This window comes from Conger conger, chromosome 1 (assembly GCF_963514075.1).
Source record: "Conger conger chromosome 1, fConCon1.1, whole genome shotgun sequence".
Taxonomy (NCBI): Eukaryota; Metazoa; Chordata; class Actinopteri; order Anguilliformes; family Congridae; genus Conger; species Conger conger.
This window is the reverse complement of record NC_083760.1, coordinates 17,865,065-17,883,635: the sequence shown is the minus strand read 5'-3', so window position 1 is coordinate 17,883,635 and position 18,571 is coordinate 17,865,065. Positions and strand designations below refer to the sequence as shown.

General features: G+C 43.0%; 3 protein-coding genes across 14 annotated transcripts in view; 2 read left to right on the top strand and 1 right to left on the bottom strand.

Moving 5' to 3' along the window:
• Nucleotides 1-886: 886 nt before the first annotated feature.
• bag5 (BCL2 associated athanogene 5) lies at nucleotides 887-10,236 on the bottom strand. Of its 8 annotated transcripts, XM_061239182.1 has the most exons (4): nucleotides 6,097-6,205; nucleotides 5,092-5,218; nucleotides 4,159-5,001; nucleotides 887-3,225 (listed from the first exon to the last, which is right to left on the bottom strand). In XM_061239182.1, exons 3-4 carry the CDS (start codon nucleotides 4,965-4,967, stop codon nucleotides 2,685-2,687), a joined length of 1,350 nt encoding a protein of 449 aa, XP_061095166.1. In that variant the 5' UTR covers nucleotides 4,968-5,001; nucleotides 5,092-5,218; nucleotides 6,097-6,205; the 3' UTR covers nucleotides 887-2,684. The 8 variants fall into 8 exon arrangements, with proteins under 8 accessions (XP_061095166.1, XP_061095157.1, XP_061095110.1 ...); XM_061239173.1 differs by lacking the exons at nucleotides 5,092-5,218; nucleotides 6,097-6,205 and adding an exon at nucleotides 10,162-10,236; XM_061239126.1 differs by lacking the exons at nucleotides 5,092-5,218; nucleotides 6,097-6,205 and adding an exon at nucleotides 9,971-10,153.
• Nucleotides 9,593-16,341, top strand: LOC133126806 (cytochrome c oxidase assembly factor 8). The gene is made up of 5 exons (XM_061239202.1): nucleotides 9,593-10,253; nucleotides 13,065-13,262; nucleotides 13,579-13,642; nucleotides 14,827-14,917; nucleotides 15,378-16,341. Exons 1-5 carry the CDS (start codon nucleotides 10,104-10,106, stop codon nucleotides 15,484-15,486), a joined length of 612 nt encoding a protein of 203 aa, XP_061095186.1. The 5' UTR covers nucleotides 9,593-10,103; the 3' UTR covers nucleotides 15,487-16,341.
• Nucleotides 16,342-16,468: 127 nt separating this feature from the next.
• klc1a (kinesin light chain 1a) overlaps nucleotides 16,469-18,571 on the top strand; it is a 42,092-nt gene continuing 39,989 nt past the window's right edge. For 4 of the 5 annotated variants that reach the window (XR_009709081.1, XM_061247404.1, XM_061247423.1 and 1 more), the window contains exon 1: nucleotides 16,469-16,967. The gene's annotated coding sequence lies outside the window, so the exon portion shown is untranslated. The remainder of the gene's footprint in view (nucleotides 16,968-18,571) is intronic. The other variant, XM_061247387.1, reaches the window with a different exon arrangement.

Genomic DNA, 18,571 nt, shown 5'->3' with positions numbered 1-18,571 from the left:
TGGGCAAACCTACAAAATCAGCAAGGGATGAAATAATTATTGTTCCCACTGTATATCATGAAGTAGGATCACTGAGTTAGCTGGATAAATTCACAGAGTAAAACCAGGAACACCCGTTTTTACTTCAGTCATGTCAAGGTTTGAAAGGGTTCTGGGTTTCAACTCTGTGAACTTATCCAGCTAACTCAGTAATCCTGCTTCTGTTCCCCTGATTTTGAAAAGCCGGAGATATGAAGACACACAGGACTAAAGCCTGATATAAATGAATGAAAAGAACACTATCATATTTAAAGTAGATGTTTCCCTGCTGTACCTCTTGAAGTTGACTGGTGATAGAAGAGCCCTCATCATTCAGGGGTTAACCCTGTGTGAGCTGAATGTTGCGGTTTGCTTGTTCTTGTCTCATCGAGATACTCCAAGGTCAGAACACCCTTCGAGCAGGGGTGTCAAATTACTTTCCCAGAGATTAAGGGTGCATGCTGCTTTCTGATGCAACCTGATCTTAATAAGTTAAGTCACTTTGTTACATGCAATTGAAGTTCTTCTCTAATAAATGATTATAACAATTATTAAAATGTGTCCTTAACCTTAAAAGTCAGTCCACTGAAAAAATCTTTTTCAATATCTTTAAAATACATTTTCTAGTAGAAAACTTTTATATGCAATCGGTTTCAGCCTGTAGTTGCATGAAAAAAAATGCATGTCAACACTTTGAGACAAATTATGAAACCGTTTGTCAGAAGACTGCCCTGGAAAGGAGATGCATCCATTGCAATTATTGCAATACTGCTAGAATGAGACCACTTTGACACCCCTGCTTTTAAATCATGCTTTGCTTTCTAGTCGTTGCAAACATACCTTAAGCAAATAAATAGACAACACAAAATTGGATATTTGACCTATTATTGATGGAAAGTCGGTAACAGAAATGAGAACAGCTCTCCTATACTTGGGAGACCAAAGCTACTCATACTTAACAAGAAAAGCAACTTATTTTCTCTTTTTAAAGGAACTGGTGGCCACAAATCAAGAGCACATTCATAAAGTATATTAGAATGGTTGAGAGGATGCAGTCATTTTAGTACTGTCTGTGGCCGCTATACATTATCCATTGTCCAGTGCGGTGTCCGATTGGCTGAAATCTTGCTGTAACCAGGGCGATGTAGGTTGTTGCGGTGGATTATGCCGATGAGCTGCTGTGGATGGTTGTTGCCGGGGCAGATGCGCCCTGCGATGGCCGTCCGGGCTAATCCACTGCCCGGGCGCTCCTCTGATTACGGTGAAGAGCGCAGGGCTGCTCGCCTCAACCAGGTGGACCTCATGCAGATGGTGACTGGCTGAGGGTGATGGGGGTCCCCACAGACGGTTAAAACCACACAGAAGCCGTAAGTGCAAATATGAGCGGGCAGCCTGTGTGCATGCTCCTGAACGGAGCACCCCTGACTCCACCACACCACGTCGGTCAACGCCCCCCCCCCCCCCCCCCCCCCACCTCAAGCCTGGTCTCCTGCAACTGTACCGATTTCTCCACTTTAGAGGGGACTGGGTACCCGGCTACGGCTACTCTAGTTTTGTGCTTGAAATGAATAATTTAGTAGGGCAAGGAGACACTCTCCCCTCCCTCGGTACACAGGCAAGGCACGTCGCCCTGATGAAACAGCCCCTTGTGCGACTCAACAGAGCGGAGGCCGACCCCGTCCACTCCGATCTCCATCTACACTTCGAACATGACACCCCTGGCCTCCGGGTCACACGGAGACACTCTCCTCTTCCCTTTACACAATTAGAAATGAGTTGCAGAGCTGTTCACCACAGCGGTTCACAAGTCCAGGCAGACTCAGACACACAAAGGCAGCTGATTCATTCGTTTGTTTGATGGTGCTTCTGATAGGTTGGTCTCTGGCCTCGTTCCACTGGGGGAGGTTTCATGCTCTTAGCTGGATCGCGTGTGTTTTCTCCCCCACACTACTGTAGGATGCTGTGTAGGAGGTGGTTTTTAACACTTAAATGATATGGTAGTGACAGGACGGTAGGGTGGACATCTTGCAGTGAAGTAGCTTGAAGGTATAATTGGAGAGTGAATTTTTACGACAGGCAAATAAAACACATTCTATAAATAAAGTGCATAATTTCTGCTAGCAAGATATTTTGGGCCTATTTTCTGACAGACTAAATTTTGTGCAGATAAAAGGAATTGCAGAGCCATTGTTTGAAAATGCAAGGCTAACCCCTTGTCGCTGAGAGAATTGTTATTAGCTGTCCGAATGGGAATCAGACGAACACACAGCCAAGCAGAAAGCAGACCCAGCGGCACGTTGGCAGCAGGCTTCTGGTCCAGGTTCGAGCACCACACCAACAAGGACAAGTAAAAATCACAAGCAAGCTTTCGGGGATGCTGTAGATACTTCAAGCACACAATGGAAGAGTAATACGCGGACCTTTTCTCCTAAAGGTCATCAACAAAAGAATCCGTGTTCGGTTTTGCCATGGCAAAATGGAGACCACCACTGCAGTGCATTCTAGTCTCTTCCGTTAATATTTACACACTCCCTACACACAGATTACCTTACACACGGGTAGCTGCCGCAGCGGAAGGCATGTCCAGTCTGCAGACCTGTTGGGTGATATGACATCATGCCGTCTGCGTTCGGGAGCAGGAACGCGGGAGGGTCCGAGGCGAGGGGTCAATACTCCCACTCGTCAGTCTTCATGTCCAGGTAGCTGAGGATGTTCTGGGCCAGTTTGACGGCCTGCTTGCGGGCGGCTTTGGTCATGGGGTCGCCCTGCGGGTCCACGGCGTCCAGGGCCAGCAGCTGCTTGGTCAGGAGCTCCTCCAGCATCATGTAGCTCTTGTCGGCGCGCTTGCCGTCGAAGCACAGCACCTGGGCCTGCAGGTCCGACAGGCTGGCCAGGACCTGCCACACGGCCCTGTGGGAAGGGTGCTCCTCCGGGCCGGGCTGCCTCCTCTCCAGCCCCTCCCGCAGGTCCAGGAAGGTGATGAGGGCCTGGAGCTCCAGCACGGCACGGCGCCGGGCCTCGCGGATGCAGGGGTTGCGGGCGGTGTCCACCTGGTCCAGGTGCGTCAGCAGGCTCTGCAGCTCCGCCTTGGGCCTGAAGCTGAACTCCCCCGCCCCGCCTTGCCGCAGCATCTCCCCCTGGAGTTGGGCCACCCGCCCGCGCACCGCCTCGATCTGCCGGATGGAGTCGTTCTGGGCCAGATCGTACCTGCAGGCACATGCCACAAACAGGTGAGGGCCTGCCTGCCTACTTTTCATTTAACAACAGAGTATAAAGGGAAAAACTCCAAACAAGGAAATAATAAATTTTAAAAAGGTGGATTAGCTTACAAACTGGCAACTGCTAAAGGATTTATGCAGTTTTAGCGTGCAGCAGGAGGGAACACCTGTGGTTGGGGATTATGGAGTATAATAATGAAAGCTTATTAAACTTCCTGACAGAAACATGTTTTTAATGGACTCGCTCTGTCCGCACATGTCCAACTCAGCTTGAAGTGCTCAGAGTTCATCATCCAACAACTTCAACTTCATCAGCGTTTCTGGCACCGGACATTTTCAATACAAAGGCATGCAGCTTAGGTTACTTGGAAAGGCATTAACAGGGCGTTGCTGTAAAAGACCATGTGTGCTCAGTCAACCTACCCTGTACAAATAAAGGTCATTATTATTTTTACAGTCGAAAAGTCTCAACTTTACTGTGCTACTCTTAGTAAGCTGGTCGTTAAAATGGCTGTAGACAATTTTTGTGAACTGTACCTCATCCAACCTGTTCTGTAGTTTTTCTTCTGTCGCTATGCAAATATTGTACATGTTGTTGCTTTGGTAAAATTTTGTGCAGGAATTGCAAAACCATTATTTAAAATTCAAAATACAAGGATAAAAGCATCGTACAATAAGTGCATACATTAGACGAGGTCATTAGACCAACGACAGAACTATGTCTACAGCCATGACTCGATTTCTACAGGTCCTCGACTGAACCAAATCACCATCTCCATTTAGGTTTTAATGACCAGCTTTGGATAAAAGTGTCAACTAATTAAACGTAATGTAACGTAATGTAACGTAATGTAACGTAATGTAACGTAATGGAACGTAATGGAACGTAATGTAATGTCATGTAATGAGGACCGGCTCATACCTGCAGGTGTCGTCTCCCTCTCCCTCCAGGTCCAGGTGTTTGAGCAGGCCGTTGATCTCCTCCACCACGCGCTTGCGGTAGTTCCTGACCGACGCGTTCCCGGACACGTCCAGGGCGTCCAGCTCCACCAGGAGCTCGGTGAGGACGCGGGAGAGGTGGGCGCAGCTGTCCCTCCCGCTCAGCCCCATGAGCAGGGCCACCAGCTGGCTGCGGGCCCCGCTCACCTGCACCATCACCTGGTTGATGCGCTGCACGGCCGCGTGCGTGCCCTCGGACAGCGGCAGCGGCAGGGTCTGCTGGCGGGCGCGGCCCTCGATGACGTCCTGCACGGCGCACACGCGTGTCAGCGCCCGGTAGCGCGCCTTCCGCAGGGGCACGCGGCCGCCCGTCTTCACCTGCGTCAGCCGCAGCACCAGCTCCTGCACGGCGTCCACCAGCTCGTCCCCGATCTCGGCCGCGCCCGCGCGCTGAGGCTCCACCACGCCCTGCTCCACCAGCCGCTGCGCCTCCTGGCTCAGCTCCTCGATGGCCAGGCGCGACGGGTGCGTGGCGTTCTCCTCCAGGTAGCGTAGGAGGCCCTCCAGCTCCTGCGCCGCCTGCTTGCGGGCGCGCTGCAGCTCGGCCTTGCCCTCCGTCTCCACCTGGTCCGTCTCCATCTGCAGGCGGGAGAGCTCGCGCTCCAGGCGCCGGTACTCGCGGTCGCTCTGCAGCCCGCTGAAGGCGCACACCTGCTGGCCCAGCCTGGCCACCTCCTGCTGGATCTCCTGGAGGCGAGCCATGGAGGGGTGGAGCTGGCTGCCATTGTCCATCCTCTTCCCACCATCAAAGGGCTTCCCAAACAGGCTGCAAAACAGAGCGCCAGCGTGTTATAACACAGCGTAGCATTCACACCGCCCATTCCCCACAGCCCAGGGGGACGGGAGGGGCTCCAACCTGCACTCTGAGGGGTACAGACTCAATGATAGCCTTTTTTTTTCTTCTTTTTTTTTTTTCACTTCCGCAATCTAGAAATGCATGCAGTGAACACTTGGGAGTTTCTTATACCGAGTCATGTGTGCACCTGGAGAAGAAAACAGGACTGATTAAGAGAGTGATCAGCGCCGGAGCTGAACAGTGGGTGGCCTTCATCCAAAGGCCATAGAGAGAAGGCTGTGCCACCTCCACTGACTCCACTGACAATGGAATGGCCGTTAGGAGGGCAGTGTGGGAGTAGATTAAATCTCTGCTTTCTCTGACCCCACCCAAAAGCCAAACACCGGAACAGATCCACTGGGAGTGGCAGCCTTCTGCAAACAGCACTTATAAAGGAAAGGCACACCATGAATCTCACTTCATGCCACTGCGAGCCTTTGTGAAAGAACACGCTGACACGTTTCATCACAAGACATGAGCCTCATTTAACCTGTGAATGTATTAATAACATGAGATTTAGACATCCCAAAGTTCACAGTTCACACTTGCTTTTGACACACCTACATAAATAAGCGTTGATTTGCTCCACTGGGGTCAAATAGCACAGAGTGTTGTCTAATTAGTGCAGATGCAAAATTATTATCAAACACTTGTAATTCGGGGTGTCAGAGGTACTTAAAATCACAAGCAGAAGTCAAAATTAATATATAGGGAAATGTTGCTGTATGTTTTTGCTACGGTAATAACAGAAAAACATGCCTTTGTTGATCAGCAAGAACGATACTGCATAAACAGAGACAGACAAGCTGAACCCAATGCTGGGAATGCTGAAAAAATGTATTCAACAGCACTGCTTACAAATACAGTTCAGAGAGGAACTGTTGTGTATTACAGTGGTCAGGTAACCATAAAGATACTGTCTTTCTTGAGTAGGAAGAATATTTTGAACAGGAACAACTGCATAAATAAAGATAGCTGGCTCAAAATGGAATACTGAAAGAATGTATTCAGCACAATGTTACTTACAATTCCAGATGAGGAGCACGGGCATTGAATGATCTCATGAGCTGCTAATTTGGAAAAACACCGTTAAGTTATGTGCCACTGCCCTCCAGTCGCTGAAGATACCGAGGACTGAAGAGCGTTTTATCAGAAGGAAACACTGCAGCTATCCCATGGTGACGTCTCTGTGATGTCACCACAGATTTGGCACCTGGCTTGTACTTAATCTTAAAGCGACAGCGTCATTTCCCACTAGACGTTCAAAGCATTAGCCTATTTCACATGTGTATGCGATGAGGAAAATTTGGCAGCATTCATTCTGGCAGATTTCCAGCAAATGCCTCTAATTCCTCACAAGGTTTACCTCTGTTCTAGTTCTGCGCTCGCCTGAACAACACATTTGAAAATATAAATCTCCACTTAATTATTATGAAAGTAATATGTAAGGAATGTGATAATGTTGTGCATTATAGGGATTAACAGTGCAATATCTGCAACCAGAACCTCAATAGCCACCTTTGAAGGTCATGGAAAGAAGAGTATTCTGACAGCAGTGAAACGGGCCTCCCGGGACAAGAAAGAGCCTGAAGACTCCTTGTCTTTGGTTTTTATATAACTGTTACAGAAGAGCCTGAATTTGTGCTGATTCTGTCTCAACTGGCTCTCATATAATTCACAACTGGTGAACTCGAGACTTTAGAGCAGTTTATTTTAAGACATGCAGTTGACAAATTATTTCCACTCTTCTTCTAATGTATATGCTTAAACTTAAAATATTAGGGTTTTCCGGTGTATTCGACAAAAATCACAATACTGTGCTTTCAGACCACATATCAGGTCAAGTGAAACATGAAAGATCATGAAAGGATCATCATGCAATAACATGCTAATTGTAACCCTGGAACTCCTGGTTATGCAAAAACATTAAACATAACATAAAAACATTTATCGGTAGAAATGCCTGCAGAGATATTTAAAATATACATTTCTTTCACAAAAGAAAAAAAAGAGGATATTTAAAAAATGGTGTAAGCTAAATGAAATCTAGGAAATGATTCAGCCTTACATTGAAACATTCACCTACAAATGGTGGAGAAAACAACTGTGTGAGTCATAGCCTTTTTTTCCTCCACTGTATGCCACAATTAGCCCAAAACGAAAGAAGAATACACATATTGACTGACAGGGTCAATACAGCATGAGTCATTGTGCCATGAACCACCAGAACGGTCATCTCCTCTCTCCAGATGTTTATACTCTCGCGCAGCAACATGTCATGTGGGTGTGTGGGTCCAAATTCCCAGGGGGGGCAGGAGATGCCAATGCCAGAGATGCCAGTGGCCCCATTTTAGGAGCACTCGCTACTTAAAATTGTTGTGTGCCAACTAGAAAAAAAATATTTTGAAGCACACAAACTAACAGGAATGCACATGTGCTCCTCATTTTTTAATAATGTTAGCATAGAAAAAATAAGAGCCGTGGATGCTATCTGAGAAAACCAACAGCTGGCAAAGTCCGACTTTGCTGGTTCACCGCAAGGCTCCTGTGGGAGCAATGTAACGCTCGCTGTATTTGAACGTCAGCTCCATGTCCATCCTTGTAAAAAAGAATCCTTACTGCAATATAGTGAACATCAGTATGTTCGGTGATTGACTCCTAAACGACTCTATTCTAGTCGAGCGTGTAGTGGCCTTTCTGACCTAATTGAAAACCAAAAGAAAAAGATGCGACTGTGTGGCATCTTGTACTTTGCCCTTGGACAAAGATTCATACATGAGTGAAATGCACCATGCATAGGTATTTTCTAAATTCAATGCGGCTGTTGACCAATTTTGGTTAGCCTACCTCTGGTTGGCACACCCACAATAAAATCCGAACTAGCCCGTACATAGGCTACAGTTCCCGTATCTCCGAGACACTCGCTCGTATATCATTAAACACAAAATTGTGTATACGGCAACAACGAACACAAGTAATCTACTGTCATCGACAGTATTCACATGTCAATAAATATATAGCTCTTCCTTGCCATAAAACGACTTGTTTTTTTTTCATAGGCATAAAGCATATGTCCATACCGCTTATTCCTCACCATTGCTCCCGACGACTGTAGTCCCACTTCTGATGTATATTTGTATGATTTTGTCAGCAACCAGGAGACATTTTCAACCTCTGGCAGGAGGCTGAGCTGTTCTTAGCGAGCGAGCTAGCTAGCCAGCTATCTGACAAGTGCCATGTCTCACCACCTTCAGAGATACGCAAGAAATGTCTCACCTTTTCAAAGCGCCAAAGACATTCGCGCACATTGCTAAAGATGTCAGTTTCCATCAGCTAAAACATCGGCGTGTGGCAGTATTGAAATACTTCAGTGTCAAATAATTTGTAACATCAGCCTTTCTGGTTCCTTAAAGCAAAATTAACCTCGCGTTGAGCATCGCTGCATTGTCGCCCCCTCCCACGCACAAATGGAGAAAGTGGGAGTACCAAAATGTGCTCAACAGAAGGGGGATCCGGAGCTATCGCAACGCAAGCTAACGGGGACAAACCACGGTCTATGAGACAAGCGTAGTCAGACCAGATCTCAGCAGAGCGCATACGAGTTAATCTCTGATCTCTCCTGGATTGTATTTCTGCATGGGCCCCGCTGAAACAATAACTAATCTCCGCTTCATGATAATTATAGCTAGCTAGAGCAAAGAAACTGGGCCTATACAAAAGTTACGTCCCCTTAAGGTGGTTTGATCTTTTATTGAACCAACAAAGCTATGTTGGCTAGCAAATAGGCAACTGTTCGGAAGTATTAATGTCAGAGTTGTAAAATAGTAGCTGATTCAACGCTAATTAGGTAACAACAAAGATCATGCTCCCGACCATAATTCGACTACACATACAAAGTAACCAACGTTACCTAGCTGGCTTTGTTAGCCCTAAACCCATTAGCCATCTAACGCTGGCTAGGTGGATAACGTTAGCTAGCCAGGTGGCATTTTGGCCATTTCATTCGGTTATTTAGCAATCTCGGCAAAGTTAACTAGCCATTCACCCAACTGCTTTCAATGCAGTGGCTCGTTAAATGTACTGCAACATTGGGTACATGGCTAGCCAGCTAGATAATAAATAAAGTATATAGTAGTGTGACTGTCTATGATATGACAGGGAGAGGCATCTCCCTGACCGTTAGTCGACGTCGGAAGCAAAGCAATATTTTAGCTAATATTTCAGAATGGTGCTAGCCAAGTTACTTCATTAATTACGTATCGATTTATCAACAACGAAAGTATAAAAACGGTATGATCTCTACTGGTAAATGTACCTGCATAGCCATCGAACAGCCATCGGAACAGTTGGGAATCAGAGATAAATAAGCAATCCACATCACACGCAGCACAGGGAGGATGCAAAGTGAAGCTGACCAAGCGAGATAACACCAAGGGCTCCCGGCTCCAAACAGGTTAGTACAGCTACCGCTAGCCTAGCTAGCAACGTGAACCCGTCTTTAGTCTACGTCACTCTCGGTTGAACCTAGTGGTCGTAGGAACAAGAACACTATCCATGGGTTGATGATACTTGTTTATCCCATTTGAAAATAATCATTAGTCACAGTTTTGTAACATTAAATCACGCACCTTGCTATAGCTATCCTAGCTAGCTACATTATCTCCTGGGATTAGCTAATTATCTTGACGCTAGCTAGCTAACGTTAGCATAGTGCAATTTAGCTTTATCTAGATTCTAGAATAAAGCGTTATTCGCATATGGAACACTAACTAGTGATTATAGTAGCTACGTAACTTAACATGGCTAAACAATACATGAAGTACATTTTCAGAAGCTATTTGCTTTTGGTTACCCTGTAGCTAGGTAGCTAACTGCTAGAGAACACAGCAACGTAAATTACACAGTGAATCTTTTGGTCGTCCAACATTGTGAGCTACGGGTCATGCTCACTAGCATACATGGCGGTGTTCGGTAGTTCGTCTGATTATTATTGAGTGAGACGATTTTCAAGAAAAGTCAATAAACCGAGGGAAATGAATGTGAAAACGATCGTCTGTCAGTTATGGAGATCATCCCTTCACCAAAGCCAACCTTGTCTCCGACCGATCAGGAACTTGTGTGCCAGCCGTAGAACATACAGCGCGCACGAGCCAAACAACGGTCGGAACCATAGGACAGGCAAGGTGTGCGGGTTGGGTGGGCTTTCAGTAACGATATGTACACAATTCTTACATTATAAGCAATGCCTTATAAATTAACAATGTGTATGGATATTGTTTCAGAATAAATCAACGGTTGTGTATTTTGTCCACGGACAGACCAGCTAAAAAAGGAAAATGACCAACTATAACGTGACAGGGGTGTTTAAGTGAACGTTAGATTGTAATTTGCGTCGATCATGCTGATAATTTGTGATTGCTTTTCTGACTGCGACAACATAATAGTACTTGACTAAAGTATATGTTAGCCCGCTAGCTAACTGCTGACGACCCAGAGTGGTATGTGATAACGTTAACCTTTTTTTGTTGTCTTGTCTGCCATCTTATCGGCGGGCTAACGTTATATAACTAATAGTAAGTATTTCCTGGGCGAGTTCTGCTCCAAGATAGTGGCATCGGACCATTTTAACCCTAAATGTACGCTGATCTCAGAAAACTGTAATAATTCAAGATGGCTGGTAAATGGCTCATTTCTGGTTCTTTCTTTCTTTCTTGTTTGTTCCTGGAGATATACCATCCTGTAGGTTTTCACTTCAATCGTAATTTGGCACACTTGATACTAATTAGCAGCTAACTGTTGAATGACGTGTGCTTTAGGTTTAGAGTGAAAACCCATAGGAGTGTATATCTCCAGGAACAGGGTTGTTCTACAGTGATTTACAGTGTAGGAGAAGCATAAATACATACAATACAACAATACATGCATGCATGACATCTGCAGCTTCAAAAAAGTGCCTCCTAGAAAAAGGGTGCAAAACAAGGGCCGATCCGTTTCAGGATTTTGTGCCATTTAATTTACTCAATCATATCTTATCGTACCAGCTGCGGACTGCAAGTGCATCCTAATGGTTTTACTGTGCTCAAGTACAGGCTTGAACCAGGGTAATTTATAGAGCTGTCAGCAAATTAAAAACAAGGCAGTTGGTTGGAACAGAAACCAGTACGCAGACCGGCCCTCGAGGACGGGAGTTGTGCACCCCTGTTCTAGAGCAGAGGTTACAAAACTTGGTCCTGGAATACCCGGTATGCCGGTTTTTGTTCCAACTGTCAACCACAATTGCAATCAAATAATTTTAACAAGCCGTTCATTTTAATGAATGATGTGCTTTTCATGTTTAGAGGGATTATTTACCGTTTTAAGCTATTTTGTCAAATATAGCTATGCATACCCGAAAGAATAACATTCCTATGTTCATATTGTGCTTATTGTTCTATATTGCAACCATTCTATATATTTTGAAAAATTGAAATAAAACGTGGTCAATTATTTTTAACTGATGACTGATTTCAACTGGAGTGAATCAGTAGGCTTCTAATTAGTGGCCACTAAAAGTAACCATTTGAAAGATGATGAAGAATCCAAGAGCAAAACAAATGATGACAAGGCAAACCTGCATTGTGTTGATACATTTAAGGAAAAAAAATAACAAATGAAATGAAACGCTACCTAATAACTACCTAATTATGTATTTTATTTGTTACCTCTTCTTTTGTAATTGTTTGCAAGATTGTGCAATCACCACAATATGGACATAGTACTTTTATTCTTTATGCCATTGCAAAGCTGCTTGCAATGTGGTTTAAGGTAAATAATCCATTTTAAGATGAAAAGTGCCTAATTAAGAAATATTAACAGCTTGTTGAAATTAATTGATGGAAATTGGGGTTGGAACAAAAACTAGCATATGCAGGGGTACTCCAGGGCTGAGTTTGGGAACCACTATTCTAGAGCAGCGTTACTCAACTCTTCGTCCTGTGGGCTGCAGTGTCTGCAGGTATTTGCTCTGACCATACGCTATACCACCTGATTTCACAAATTATTGTACCTGCTTGGTTCAGATAATAAGCAAATTAGCAAAATCAGGCGGTGTAGTGTATAGTTGAAGCAAATGCCTGCAGGATGTGGAGTTGAGTGGCACTCTTCTAGAGCAGGGGTGGGCATCTCCAGGCCTGGAGGGCTGGTGTGTATGCAGGATTTTGCTGCCACCAGTTACTCTGACTCAATAAGCTAAGTAGCCATATGCACCATGACCGATTCATAATAATTCTTGTAAATTAGACCGCAATGCTACAATACAAGAAGCTGCTGTTTATATCACAGAATGTGGCTATAAATGTCAGATCATGAGAATGATTTGGCTAATTAAATCATTAAGAGCGAATTGGTCTGAAATCCAGAAACAGATACAGCCAACCTTGCCCATTCCTATTCTATAGACTGGCTGAGTAATGAATCTCCTAGTATATCAGGAGATTCGTCATTTAGAATTGATGTTTCCTACACTGATGGACCTACCTACTAGATTTCTGAGCTAGTTTGAACTAAGAAAAAGGTACATTTCTATGTAATAATTATAAAAGATGTAGGAAATGCCATGTTATTTGCACAATATACCAGTCTATACCATGCCAAATTACCCATTCACTTGTAATGGACTTTTAAGGTTTATTTGCTTATCTAGTCATATCTTTTTGTTGTATGTGCTGTCATTCAGTATGTACAGTATCTGTCAGTGTTGTCGGTCATCACAGTTCAGTTAGAACTGTGGTTTTGGGAGCAAGGAGATGCAGAGATTAATCATGCATCTTACTATTTAATAGCATACAGGAAAGAGGCTTGACATAGCTGCTACATATAATACTGTTATAAACTCATGACACTTTGTCTGAACATAATCCACTACAGCCAGCTCACCATCTTAAAGTCAGTTGCTGTTGTCTGTGGATTTTGAAGACATCTCCACTTCACAATGCCTCTGCCCCATGTCTTCTCAGAGGTCCAGTTCTGCACCAGTTGCTAGCTCCAAGCATGACTGGATTGGCCCCCCAGACAGGCTGTCAAATCTCCGGCCAATCATATACCATATTCCTGAAAACGAGAGTACGTTGGAGAGACGTCTGAGGCACCTCAGACAGGAGACAGAGGATTGGAACCATCAATTCTGGTCAAATCAGAATATCACTTTCAGCAAGGTTGGAGCCCATTATCGATTAAAAATCAATGTACATTTAAAACTGTTTACTGTATAAAGTAATAAAAAAATATGTTCATGTTCATTCAATTAACCAAGATGCTCCTGCATTTTTATGTTTTACCAGAAGAGGGCAATCTTTACCTTTGCATGAATTGTTCATGTGCTGTAACTGTTTTCTTGGAAACTTATTTGGTCTGCATTTATTTATGTTATAGATGTATATTAAAGTGATAGTTGTTGGTAATAAATCAGCTGTGTATCATACCGATCATTAAGAGGCGTAGATAATTGTTTTCTTGTTTTTCCCAAATCAGGAAAAAGATGAGTTTATTCATACGTGTCTGAAGTCAAAAGGCCTAAGTCGTAGAGATGAGAATGGTGAGCATTTCCACTACTTCCCGTTTTCCTTCTCAATTTTCCACCTCAGTTTTCAGTGCAACATTCTGTGATGTATCCTAACATCTTTTAATAAAATTATATACATATATACACTCGGTGAGCAGTTTAATAGGTAGACCTGTACACCAGCTTATTTATGCAAATATTTAATCAGCCAATCATGTGGCAGCAACTAAATGCATAAAAGTATATAAACGTGGTCAATAGATTCAGCTGTTGTTCAGACCGAATGTCAGAACGGGGAAGAAGAAATGTGATCTAAGTGATTTTGCTTGTGGAATAATTGCTTGTGCCAGACAGGGTGGTTTGAGCCAACTGCTGATCTCCTGTGATTTTCACGCACAACAATCTCTAGAGTTTGCAGAGAATGGTGTGAAAGACAAAAAAAAAACAACCAGTGTGCAGAGGGAAAAAATGTGTAACGAGAGAGGTCAGAGGAGGAAGGCCAGACAGGTTGAAGGTGACAGTAACACATTACAACAGTGGTATGCAGAAGAGCATCTCTGAATACACAAGAAAATGTTTAAGTGGATAGGCTACAGCAGCAGAAGACCAATAAGTCTAAAAATAAGTGTAAGTGTAAATACCTAATAAAGTGTTCACTGACTTTGTGTGTGTGTGTGTGTGTGTGTGTGTGTATATATATATATATATATATATATATATAGCTACATATATGTACGTTTATATGTATAGTAGGGGGTGAGAGATATAGCGTATTATTTCTGGCTGAAACCTGTTTAGTTTTGTACATGACATGGTTTTACTGAGGATGGTGCACAATACATAGGGTAAGTAATAGTCACATAGTGACAGCATTAATGTTTATACGTAAATTCTACACTAAACTTATCTTGCATTTGATTGATTTTTCATTCTTTCCTTATTCTTGCACATGAAGAAATTATTAATATGCTTATGTTTAATGTCATGTTTGGTGCTAGGATTACCCAAATGTCTCATACTAGTTACATTTACATTTACATTTTAGTCATTTGGCAGACGCTTTTAATCCAAAGCGACTTACAAGTGCATAGTTAGCACAATGTAAAGATATTCAGCATATTGTTATTGCTCTATGGGACTATTGTTATGGTATTTTGGAAGATACTTACATATTTATGCCAAATGCCAATAATGTAATGTAATGTTATGGTTTTCAGGGAGGAAGAGAACACTGAGCACTGAAGATATGGCAATTTTTTACAAAGATTTCTTGGATAAGAACTGCACCAAACACTCCAATTATAACAAGTGAGTTTTCCCCAAAATAATCACAATTGTACAAGCCTGTCATTTGTAAGCATTAGCAAAAATAAAATAGCACTGTGGCAGGAATAAGAGAGCAAATATTCCATTAAGTGCAGCTAGGATGGAGACAACGGAAACCAATTACAAATCAAGCGTAAATCTTTCAGCAAGGTGGCTGCAACAAAAGGCTTATATTTCCCTCTTGTACAGACTATTCAGCAGACAGCCCTTCCCATACATTCCTGCACACAACCCTCTGCTCAATAATTCAGCTCAGCCAAGACCTGTAAGGAGTTGCCTGTAACTGGACCCTACAGCGGAAGGGATCTGAGCGGGCAGCATGTTGCTGAAGTGATGTTAGTTTGTTCCAACAGTTGTGTGACTATGGCGTGAGATTGAGTAAATGGCGCTGATCTTTTTCTGCATTGTGCAACTTTCTCAACGCATGCTCTTCCCTTCACAGGGAGTGGTATAAACGCAACTTCACCATCACCCTACTCATGGGGAGAGTGGTCCTGATCAGGACCTGGCAGAGGCTGAAGAGAAGATTGAGTGGCACCTCTCTGACGTAGTTCTCACTAAAGCGGGTGCCTGCACACTGTGTCTGCTTGGATTGTGTCCGACGAGGAGTCCGATGATTTGCAGAGGACAGGATCAGCATTTTGACTACAAAAGCACAAAATGTTGTAATGGCTTAAATGTCTCTTCAAGCATTGTATGAATTGTTCATTACTTGGGTAACGTTCTGTGAACACAAACGTACTGGTGTCTCAGCACAAACTGTTGATGTGGCCATGACACATTCTGCTTTTCAGACTGCTGAGAAATTTTGGCAGGTTTTCATGGTGCACAAACGTTGAATCCAATAGCAACTCTTCACAAAACCATATTTTTTTCATTTAAGACAAAATGTTTTGAAATCTATCATTTGATGCTGAATGATGAAACAGTTATTGCTGTTTTTTTGTAATTCCATCAAACTTGGAAGAGGTCTAGACTAATTGGTAATTTAATTGATCAAATAAATCTTTCCTTTCTTTTAGTACACAGCACAGTCCTGACGACAATGGTCTATGTTGTTTAAACCATGTATCAAAAGTGCATTACCTTTTGTTTTCAGGTTTATTAGTGGTAGGGAACTGGTAAATAAGCAATCTAGTGTTATGGATAAACAACGGTGATTTAGCACTACAGTGAAATTTACTTAACCTTACCTGCTATTACAGTTTCGTAATATTCTCCCTAACTTATTACTAACACCAAGCATTAGTGGGAAAATATGACAAGTCATTTGTACGTTTGAAAGGACAAAATGTAAATACCCTGAATGTCTATTCGTATGTTCTATGTACATACATGTATTTGTGATTAATCATTTGATGAAGAAACAAGCGTTGAATTGAAAAAATAAATTACGCTGAACTAAATTACTGTGCATTTCGTTGCAATTTACACATTTCTGGTAATACACGCTTTTAAACAGCCAGTGCTATCCTTACTTCCGCTTTAAGGCTGGGTAAAAAAGATGACATCATGATTAAGGAAGGAGAGAATTATGGGGCACAAGGTAACGCCATTTTCGTAGAGGGACAGGAGCTGTCAGGAGATGCGCTATAGACTGTTTTAGAAAATATTATAGAACACCAAACACGTTTGTGGTTCTCAACGGCCAAACGAACATGTAACCTGTCAGGGTACTCTGTGTTTGTTTAAAATCTGCCCTGTGCCCGGAGCGTTGAGAAGTGGTAACTTGGCTGGCTAGCGATATAGCTAGCTAGTGTTTATTAGCCATCTAGCTACCAAATAATTATCCATACCGACAACGCTGGACTGACTCTAACCAAACTTGGGAAAACGGGATAAAGGGTCTGCTGGTTTTACCCAGGTTAGTCTTTTTGGCCCAGTCTAAATAACTTGGTTTAGAAGGAAGTAAGAAATAACACGTTCGAATTACGTTATAGCCCACGGTCTGCAACCATACCACTGGAGCAAAGCCGGGTAGCAGACACAACCCTGTCACACATCGCCAGGCAACTGGATGTTCAGCACAACGGTAAGAATTGTTTACTAACGTTACCAGGCTGTCTAATTTGGTATTAACGTGGTTAGTTCGATCGCTAACTCTGACTAACTCACTACGATGTTGGCTAATTATAGTTCCTTAAGTAGGGAGGACAACAGAATTTTTTTTTTCCGGAAATCAACATGAATATTATGATTATTATCTCAGTTTAACCTTAAATTAACGTGTGGTGGACAATAATTCTGCTTAGGTTGAATTTTAATGTGACAAAATGACTGTTTTTGTGGCTTTTAAGCGCTCATTTTACCAGCATTCCATCAATGTTAAATGCTGGACCCCGACGGCACCGAAAAACAGGCAGATTTCACTGCCATTCCATTCTTTACGTATATGGAGCTCGAAAATGGTAACACAACAATAGCTTTTGCTGGTTTACTTCACGCGCTCATACATGGCAGTTGGTGGCAGTTCGAACTGTCAAAAGTGTGACTGTAGCCAGGTCAATATTTTTGCTGGGTACTCGGTATGTCCAGCCTTATAAGTCCAAAGTCCCTGGTTACTTTTTCATAGTTTCAATGGATTTTGACAATAGACATGTCAGACTTCAATCATGTTAACGCTCTCGAGCGTGCGTCAAAGTTTAGGTAGCAAATAACAGTGATGTATCCTTCTGACGTCATTTACATAGCTACAGAACTGTCCGATCACGCCGAATCACTGATAGAAACAAGATGAATTAATGATGATTCAGAAAATGTATAACTTTTAAAGATTTAAATAAATCCTATGGTGGGACTTTTGCCATTTATGGACGCTACGACAGAAAATTCCGGTGCCGTCGAACTTAATCGAATGCTTTTATTTATATCGTTCGAATGACCAAGTGCCGTTAAAAAGCAAATTGTATGGCTTTGTGCTATTCGCGTATGCTAGCTACATCATGCTAACATCGTACAGGGACCAGTAAAGGCTTAGAACACACTAGCACTTAGTTATTGTAAGTTTGATCACCTCTACTGTAAAGTAAAAAAGTGGACAAATTACGTTTTCTGTGAGAAATCTATTGGCGAGCTCACGTGCACACACAGCGGTCTACATTCTAAAGCTCCACTTTGCCCTCCCTACCTTAAGTGCGTTTCTTGGTAATTCCCTTTCATACGGTTGTTATTGCGATTTTAGCTTGTCCTCACTATTTCAGTCCCATTCAGCACAGAGAAGTGAGTGGTATTAACGTTTCTATACTAGATTGTGTTGATTCAATTGGCTAATTAAAGTTATTTTATGTACAGTATGGTTATGAATGTAATATTGTAACGCAGTCACATGATTCAATTGATTCTACCGCCAATGCCAACATTAACTGCTGCGCGTAGCATTGCCAATAACGTGATTTATTCAACCGAGTCTGCTTTGTTATGCTATAACAAAGTTCACTTATTTAATGGAGTATATTATATAGCATTTAAGAGGGTCCTAGTGTCACTGTTAAGACAGTGCAAACATCAGAACGCTTGTGTGCTCCGGATGCGTGTAAATTGTGCGTTGCTATGAGATAAAAAATGGGGGGTTTAAGTTTTCGATTAATATTCAGGGTGCGTGTATTTGGCAGGACACTTGTGGCCTTAAAAGCGTGT